This window comes from Camelus ferus, chromosome 24, assembly GCF_009834535.1.
Source record: "Camelus ferus isolate YT-003-E chromosome 24, BCGSAC_Cfer_1.0, whole genome shotgun sequence".
NCBI lineage: Eukaryota > Metazoa > Chordata > Mammalia > Artiodactyla > Camelidae > Camelus > Camelus ferus.
Window position 1 is genome coordinate 2,078,702 of NC_045719.1, and position 9,635 is coordinate 2,088,336.

Genomic DNA, 9,635 nt, shown 5'->3' on the forward strand with positions numbered 1-9,635 from the left:
GTGGGCTTCCGGGAGGCTGGTAATATTCTGTTTCCTGATCTGGGCATTTACGCAGGTCTGTTCCATTTGTAAAAATCCACTGCGGACTATGTTAAGATTTGTGCACTTTTTTGTATGAATATTATATTTTAATATAAAAATTTGAAGAATATGTTACACCACTGTGAGCTAGCATCTTACAGCTGTTAGAACGGCCATCACCAAGAACACAAGAGACAACAGGTGCTGGCGAGACGGCAGCGAAAAGGGAACTTTCGTGCTCTGGGCTGGAAATGTAAATTGGCACGACATACTGGAAAATAATATCGAGGTTCGGCAAAAAAAAAAAAAATAGATCTACCATATGACCTAGCAATTCCATTTCTGGGTATATACCCAAAGGAAATGAAAACAGGATCTGAGTGAGATATCTGCAACACCCACGTTCACCACAGCATGATTCACAACAGCCCGACATGGAAACAAACCAAACACTCATGGACAAAGGAATGGATAAGAAAGACGCGGCACATACACACAATGGAGCAGTATTCAGCCACGAGAAAGGCAGGCAGCCTCCCACCTGTGACATGGATGGACCTTGAGCACAGGACGGCGAGTGAGGTAAGTCCGACAGAGGAAGGTGAGTACTGTATGACACCACTTACATGTGGAGTCCAAAAAAGCTAAACCTGTGAAAAGCAGACGAGAGAATGGGGGTGGATGAAACTGACATCACTAAGGGTACAAACCTGAAATGGCAGTAAGTAAGCTAGAGAGATCTAAGGCACAGTATAACCAATACAAGCAGAACCATACTGATCGTGTGATGTGACAAACAATGGCTACACTGAATCCTACACGTGTATCAAAGTAACACGCCCACACCTTAAACTTACACAATGTCAATGTCAAATTTATAAAAACTTTTGGAAGAGTATGTTATAAACGTGGTCAAAGTCGTGAAAAGGATGGTCTACAGCATCACACAGTAAATCAGAAGCTTTTACTTAGCACCTTGCCAGACCCCACAGCAAAGCAGATTAAAGGAAACTTCTGAATTGGACAGCATTCTTGTGGAATGCATCTATTTAAACTCTCCTAAGCCTGGAGATTATCAGGGTGTAAAACGGTTTGAGGGGGAGGAGGTAAGGGAGATAAGAGAAATTTCCAACATGACATGCCGGGAAGGGTTAACAGGGTTGCCCGTGCAACTTGGCAGCATTTTACCAAGGAGACACCGGGCCCAGAAGTTACACATTTGGCCAGGGGAATTGAGCCAGTAAGCGATCAAGCCAGCACCCAAGTCTGCGGCCCGAGGCTGAACCATGGTCCCCTGTGCTCCGCTGGCAGGAGGCCTGTCCAGCCACAGTGATAGGCCAACTGCAGACGGAGACACTCCATCCAGCAGGTGGGCCATCCCAACTGACTGATCACAGTTTGCAAACTGATATTTCCTGAACCCAGTTACGGTGCTCAACACGTATCCCCTGAGGGAGCAAAGGAAGCAAAGGGCTTCCTGGTCACCAGCTGGACAATGGGCAACAGCTCAAGCCGGGTTCACAGCCACTCCCCTCGCATGGCCTTGTGACGTTGAGGGACGCGCTGGACCTGCCAGGCCTGGTGTCACACCACAAACCAGGGGCGGGGACCCGCTGCACAGGGCTGTCCAAAGACCAAATGACACAACGCACAGATTGCACGCTGCCCCCATGATGTGCTAAGCAGACACAGGGTGTGACTGATGTCACTGTCACTGTGCGTGGTGGTGTCGCGGCTGCATCCAGCCTCCCTGCTGACAAGGCACTTTGCCCCTTCACGGGTAACGCCGGCCCACATCCAGCCAGGACCCCGACACTGTGGGTATTAGCTTTCTTCTTCCAGGGGAGTACTCCAAACCTGGTTTGAATTGTTGAATTATCATTTTTTAAACACAGACCTTTTATCTTTCTATTGACCCCATTCCACTGACCCCGCGGTGCTCCCCCTGCTACATGCTGGTCTGAACAAGAAATGCGTGGCTGACAAAGTACGCTGCCCAGCAAAGGGGCTCTGTGTACCAGCTCCGGAGCCGCACAGCCCTGGCTGTAAACGTCCTTTATTCGCAGGGAGTCTCTGTGCTGCGAGCTGACCCTCTGAGCGTTGGCTCCCCCACCGCGGGTGGAGGCTAACAGAGATCACCCTGACGCGCCCTCTGACGCCGGGCTGTGTGCGGTGCACTCGTCAGTCGGGCTGAAAACACCACGGACTCCCGCTGTTCCTCCCACAAAGAGGGGAACCCCACTCCCCTCCCTCTGCTTCTGGGCTGGCCTCAGGGACTCGCTTGATCTGCACAATGTGTCAGAAATGACATTCTGTGACCTGTGAGGCACAAAGGCAAGAAGCCTGTCAGCTTCCACCAAGAGCTCACGGAACTGAAACTGAGCAGGACCCTGTGGGGCCCTCCCGGGTACAAAACCCTTTCTATTCCCCATTTCTTGTTTGCAGGAGAAAAAACTTCAGTCTCCTAGACCTACCCTGAGTTCCAAGGGGCAGATTCAGAGTTGCTAATTAGGGAGATGAGGGAACACAGAAACAAGGCGAGGCAGTCAGGAAACCACAGTGCAGTGATGGGGCAGGACCCGGCTCCCCCTCAAGGAAAGTACAGAACAATCTCTCCAAGCTCTTCTGCAGGAACTGAGCCCCTACCCAGGGGAAGGGTGGCGACTTCAGGCTGAGCACAGCATTCCGGGGCCTGCCCAGGCCCTCCCCACCAGCCAGTCAGAAGCAAGCCACACCCTGCAGCCCTCACCCCAAATTCTATAAAAGCTCTTCCCTGAAAACTACCGGGGTGTTCGGGGGTTTTTTGAGCATGACCCGCCCATCCGCCCCATCTAAGGCGTGAGGTCCACAGGGTCACAGCCCTTGGTTTCGTTCAGACACACCACTGCCTGGCGCTGGTAGAAGCTAGGAGTGTTTTTTGAATGAGGGCCATAGAAGTAAGTGGAAAGACTATTCCCATATTATACGTGAGCACATAAAAAAATCAGACCATTCAGCATCACCTATGTTGTCTTCCCACCACTCAACCTGGGAGAAGCAATGAGGAAATAGACAGACAAACTGAGATCCTGGGACTTCTCACAAGACAACTAGCCTGGATTCTTCAAAACACCAAAGTTGTGGTGGGGAGAAAAAGAGAAAGAGAGGAACTGTTTTAGATGAGAGACAGAGCAGCAAATATGACACGTGACCTCTGCCTGCATCCTGGGTGTGAACCCCATGCTCGATTCCCTGGCTGTGTTCAACACTGGGGGTGAGATGATGGCTTTACAGGTGCGCAGGAGAACGTCCTTTTCCGTCAAAGATACAACTGCAGTCTGCAGGGGTGGAGTGTCATAGGGTCTGCAGTTGACTTTCAGAATGGTTCAGGAAAAAAATTCTGTACTGTTTGTATGCAGGAGGAGGGGGCGAGAGAGGCAAGGAGTTATCCCTGCGGCTCCGCGGACATTCGTTGCACTGCTCTTTCAACTGTTTTGTAAGCTTGATATTTTCCCAAATGAAACAGGAAAGGGAGTTAAAATAAAAGACCCCTGCTAGAGACAACGGGGTCAACGGGATGGCCATCAGCCGGGGGGGGGGGGGGGCGATGTTCTTTACCTTCCTGCATCCTCCAACCACCTCAACCTTCCAGAAAATAACCATGAGATTCAGGACACGCCGGGGGTCCACGCCCACCTTTCCTTTCCCATCAAAGCTCTCCCAGACCTCCAAGGCCCTGTGCAAATCCCTCCCACTCTGAGAGACCTTCCGGGCGGCTCGGCTCCCAGCTCTCCCTGCCCTCAGCGTAACTTCCGGGCCTCCCCTGCGCCACGTGACCCCTGCAGCATCCCCCCCATCGCCGTGGCCACTTACGCTGGCACCTGTGCGCCAGCCCAACCAGGAGCCGCAAACAGGGACCAGATCTCGCCCTGCCTACTTTCCACCTCCTGCAGAGCTAACACAGCTCCTCATCCACAGCAGGTCCGCAAAACAGACCCTGAGCAAAAACAGAGCCTCTGCCCCTCACCTGTCCTCACATCTAATAACAGACGGACGACAGCCCATATTTATCATCATTCTGTCTCTTCTGTTGTGCATGGCTCCGTGGTGAGTGCTGGCACCGGAATACAGGTGACGGCATTTAGGTCATCGTGTCATCGTGTCCTCTTCCGGGAAAGGCAGAGTGCTTTGAAGGCAGGGATGGTGGCCGTCCTTTCCACCCGCAGCCGCCTACAGCTCCCAGCATGGAAGAAGCACTCGGTAATTGGTGAATGACAGTGTGAAGGAAGCCTGTCCCATTTTCAAACACACATTACAAATTATAAAAACCAAAGCAAATGAAAGGGTAACGTGTGCAGGCACACGAGCACTGAAATTAGTCCAACCTGCTGGACGCAACTGGATCTGGACCTCTTCTAACGCGTGAGCTCGGAACCTTTTCACGTTCTGGCACCTTAAGATGCAGTTTTCTATTTTCCAACGGCTACGGTCTTGGAGTGGATCTGAGGGGTAAAACACTCACCGAAACAGGGACACTGCGCCGGGGCAGAGGTGAGGCTGAGGGCGGGAGAGCTGCAGACGAGGGGTGGGGAGGGACCATGAGGAGTCTGAAAATGCCCCACGAGTGGTCCTGATGCCACGCGAGAGACTGCATGCTGCGGCCACGCTGAGGCCCACGAGGGCCTGGTGGGTCCTAGCAGCATGGCCCAGGTGCTCGGTGCCACTCCATGCTGGCACGGCCGGAGACACCCCACTGCACCCTGCTATCCACTCACACCCCAGAATCCCCGACGCTGACCCACACCATCCACAGGGCTTCAATTTAATAGAGGAACCATGTAAGAAACAAACAGATTCAGGAACCCACGCTCACCCTTGCTAAAGACAGGGCCCACAGCCTGGACAGAGCTGCGTGGCTGTGAGCGGTCCCGGGGGTCACACAGCCCTGGCTTTGAAGGCCCTGTCCACATCTGACGTCCCCACTGCCCAGATGTCACAGCGAATTCCAGGTGTTCGGCTGCTGTGAGACTAACCCCCATCCAGACTCTAGCAAAGGCCACGAACAGCGATTTCACCAAGCCGCGTACTGCTATCTTTCACCCGAGCCGCTCCGCTGCCGAGGAAGCGGCAGAAATCGCTCGACTGTGGTCAAGACAACCGAAGTTCAAATATAAATCTCTCTGGGATCCCATCCGGAAGCAGTTTTTAAGTGTACACACCCAGAGGAAATAATAAAATAAAAGAAAGATCCTCTCCTGTCCCCCCTCTCTCCCCCTCACCCCCCGCCTTTGCCACGTGGTGATGTGTGTTAAAAATGCACACTGGGAAGCTTTCCACCTCTGGGGCTGGAACAGCTGCTGCCTCAATATTGTTTTTGTTAGCTTTTTTTAAAACATACTTTGCTGTTTTTAACAGAGTTGTTTTTTAAGCTACATGTTTCATAATATAAGCGGGGCTTTACAAAAAGCAGGGCAATTGGCACTTCACTGGCAAGAATGAGACTCGTGGATCCTAAGTGTCCAGTGTGGACCCCTGTCAACACCCTCCTGCGCGGCGTACTTCCACAACAGCCCAGCTCAGCCCAGGAAAGGGCGCTGACAAAGGCTTGAGACAAACACGACAAAGGCCACCCCTGAAAACAAGGAGAGCCGAGCATCTCTAATAGGTGACCTGAATGAACCCAAAGCTCTCGCGTCCATGGTGTTTCCAAGCACACAAAGCATTCAGGGAGTGTTCCACAGGCTGGGGGCGCTTCCCCAACAAAAGAGGCTGAGACATGCCTAACATCAGGGTGCGGAAAGGCACCGGTACAGGTAGAGGACACGTCACCTGGCCTGCTGGAACTGCCACCTGCTGTGAACGACCCTCCTGTCGAGCACCTCCATCCACACAGGGAGCCAGACGCTGCAGCTCAGAGGGACAGAAGGCTGTTCTGCCCACGCCAGAGACAATCATGCCCCTTACATGGGAAACACGTCCCCAGGTAATCACTGAGCAACAGGGACAATCGACCAGGCACAAAAGGGCCTGCCCCTCAGCCTCTCTAGGGAGTGAGCAAGACTTCAGCTAAGTGGTCTGCATTCCTATCTCCTTCTCAAGGGGCCCAACAGGAAGTGGCTCTTTCCGGGGTGTGGCTGCTAGGGTCAGGGTCATACCGAGATTTCAGGAAGGCGTGAGGGGCCAAAAAAATAGGAAGTTGAGTGATAGCTGCATGCAAGACTTAACCCAGAAGGGATGGGCCTCTCAAACCACAAACAAACACAAACAAAGGAGACAGCCAGGGCTCCTGTCAAAACCCTGAGAGGATTCTGGACTTGGCACTGACTGCCTCCTCCAGCCACAGACCCACAGGGCTCTCTCTCCACTCAAGAGAGTAAACCCAGCAGTTACAGTGGCTTTGGCCTCATCCAAACGCCCTCTCACCCAGAGAATCGCCGTGCTTGGATGAGCAGCTAAGAACAGAGCATGTCACACACATCTCGCCCAGGAGAGGACCAGCCAGACAGGGGGGACCTAAATATGACTCAGTGTGATATTAAGGTCACCGGCTCTTTCAATCTTTCAAATAAGATGTTTTCTGACCTAAACAAGACTGAAACCTAGAACCACTCTCAAAACAAGGCCACAGATACGGTGTGAAATGACTGAAGCTTCAAGGTGTCCGCATGCCCAGAAACACCTTCCTGCACTGGTTCGGCGCTGTGCTTCCCTTCCAAGCTCAACTCCACCAGCCGAGCCATTGTAGGGGGCCAGCAAATGAGGGGAGGTGCTGTCTCCAGGAAGCCACTAAAACGGGACAGGAGTGGGTTCCATTTTTAGAGATAAGGGAAAGAAGTAAAGGAATTCCTTTCAGCTTTCTCATCTCCCAGGCTTGCTAACTGGAATCACAGGATAGCAGAAAGTATCTTAGGAGATTATCTGCTATAGTCCTCTGCCTTAAAAGGAAAAAACATTACGAGGTCCATTTTATATAAGAGGCGACTAAGGTACTTGTCCAAAATGGCACAGCCAGTGAATGGGGAAGAACAAGAACCTGGGTTTGCCACCTCCCCGCGCAAGGCTCTTTCCACCTGATCTGGTCCTTGCAGAAGGAAACAGACTCATCCCTGAGCAGCGAAATGGAAACCAGCTCATGCGATGGGGCAGGACACCTGAGTAAAGGACAAAGGAGAAAACATTGGGGGCTGGGGGTGGGAATCACTACCAACTTCATTCATTCCCCAGGCCAACCCAGACACACAACACACGTCAAAGGTGCCCCTGGATTCCTTGGGATCTGACCTTCCTTCTGAGTCTTTGAAGGGCTTCTTTGAGGCTGAAATGACTCTTCACAGGGAAAACGTGGGATTCCTGGAATTTAAGTCTGGACTACGTTAGAGAGCCTGGCAGACACCGAAACCCCTGCGACACTGGTAAAGGTCCACAGAGGAAGACCAGAACAGCACCCTATCCAGACCCCAGCCCTGGCTGAGCGAGGAGGCAGCAGGAACGCTGGAGGGCTTGTGCCAGGATCACAGGGAAGGGAGGGCCTTTGCCCGATTCCCCGAATTCTAGATGAACCCAACTACCTAGTGCAAATGGGAGTTACAGCAAAGGACAGTGAGAGGAGACAGTCAAGAACACGAACCGGCCCCGGGTTCCAGAAGAGCTTAGAGGGAGTCCAGACAGCCCCTGGGTCCAGAACAATCCAATCCTAACCTAGAACCACTTCTCTGTCCGCTTCTGTACCTCAGCCTTGACAGACCAGTTCGCACTGCTTTGAGACAAACTGAATAGGTCCAGCATTTCCCTGCTTTTTTCGGAAATTGTTTTCTTGGGAGACCAGCTCTGCCAAGGACTAAACACTAGGGACCGATGCCAAGCGCTGCTGAAAATACGGCTTAAAACCAGCTCTTTCCAAAGAAGTGATTCTGGAATGTGATGTGGGCACCCAAAGGGAAGTGACCCCGGGCGGTCCCAGAGCGGCTGCCCGGCGGCGCCGGACAGGTCCGCACCACTCGGGTGTTTGTTTCTGGCTTTGTTGCTGGCTTCTTCCACGTTTCTTCAGGCTCAGAAGGACCCGGCTTGGGAGGGGAAGGGGGGACGGGGGAGGATTTTTCTCAACCTGCCTTTACCCGAAGCTCTGAAGTTTTCTAGGCGCAGTTTTCCACCGCACGTCCTTTCTTCACCTTCGCGCCCGCTCAGCCCCCGGCGTTTTTTCGCCCTGACTTGGGCTTTTAAAAAAGTAAATAAACCAACTGCCCCCGGGAGGCAAAAGGACTCGGCGCCTCGGCTGAGTTACTTAAAGTTTCCGGCGGAAGGAAATTATTAAAGGCGAAGGAGAAAGCGCTCGGAGGCGGGGGCAGGGACTCCCGGCCCTGCGGAGGGTCCCGGGCGCCCGGCCCGGGCACGGCGAGGCCCGAGCGGCTCTGGGACGCGGGCCGGCGGCGGCGGCGAAACGAGTGGGAAAGCTCCCGCGGAGGCTGGGACCCGGGCCCGGTGGGCGCGGGCCCGGGGGCGGGGGGCGCAAGGGCGGGGAGGACTGCGGGGACCCCGGGGCCGGGAGGACGCGGGGGGGAGGGGGACGAGGGGGCGCAGGGAAGAGCGGTACTAAGAGGGCGCACGGACGGGGGCGCGCAGGGAAGAAGGGGGCGCACGGACCGGGGGCCCGGCGGACGGCGGCGCAGGACTCACCCCGAGGAGACAGACTTTCAGCTCCCGGATGGCCATCATGAGCTCGGGGCCGGGCCGGGCAGGGACTCAGCATCCTCCGGGGCCGCGCCGCGCCCCGCCAGCCGGCGTCCGCGGGTCCCCGCCTTCCCCTCGCGCCGCCTGCGGGCGGATCCGCCGCCGCTGCTATTTCTGGGCCGCCGGCCGCGCCGCCCGTGGGTCACGTGGCCGCTGCCGGCTCCTCCCGGGGCTGCCGGACTAACCCCGCCGGCCTGCTCCCAGGAACGCCCCCGACGGCGTCAGCCACCGCAGGCCTGCGGCGTCCTGGCACGCGGCTCCTCCCTCGGGCCCGCCCGGCCACGGACCCCGCTCTGCAGAATCCCTCCGGCCCGCCGGCTGCAAGGCCCGTGGGGTGCAAGGAGAACAGGTCCCCACGACTGGCAGCGTCACAGATTACACCCTCCTCGGAAAAGTGATGCTCTCAGGCCAGGTCACCTACAGGGACTGCTCTTAAGTCCAACGACAGTCCCACCATTCAGTGGCACTTAACAGAGAGCTGTGAGGACCGGGAGCAGGGTCTGACTGTGCAGCCCACCCTCCACCGCAGTTCCTAACACCACGGGGGCGGGAGTGGGGGGGCTGCTTCGGTTCATCCCCACGTAGCCGGTCACTCTCCGCTCCTACCTCGTTTTTCTATACGTAACTGACAATGGTTCTAGAAGCTACGGTCTATCCCTCCCTCCAAAACAGGAGTATACCCGCCTCAAAAGGGAACCACGTTCTAGAGAGGAAGCTGCCTTGCTCAGCACAGAAAATGCTACAACTTGCCTGGGCAGACACCCAGCCCCGAGAAGGGCAGCCAGAAATACGGAGCTGGAGGCCGAGCGTCTGCTTCCTTCTTTACCCGGGAGACAGAGAGGCTCCGGCTTGAGACAGTCAAGGGAGGCTTGGGGACTGCCCTCCCTTCTCCACAGAGGCCCACAGAT

General features: G+C 55.0%; 1 protein-coding gene across 1 annotated transcript in view; it reads right to left on the minus strand.

Moving 5' to 3' along the window:
* Positions 1-8,863, minus strand: part of RAB31 (RAB31, member RAS oncogene family) — an 83,664-nt gene extending 74,801 nt beyond the window's left edge. Inside the window, exon 1 of the mRNA XM_032467339.1 lies at positions 8,674-8,863. Coding sequence (XP_032323230.1) covers positions 8,674-8,712 — 39 coding nt within the window. The 5' untranslated portion in view covers positions 8,713-8,863. The remainder of the gene's footprint in view (positions 1-8,673) is intronic.
* Between the last annotated feature and the right edge of the window lie 772 nt (positions 8,864-9,635).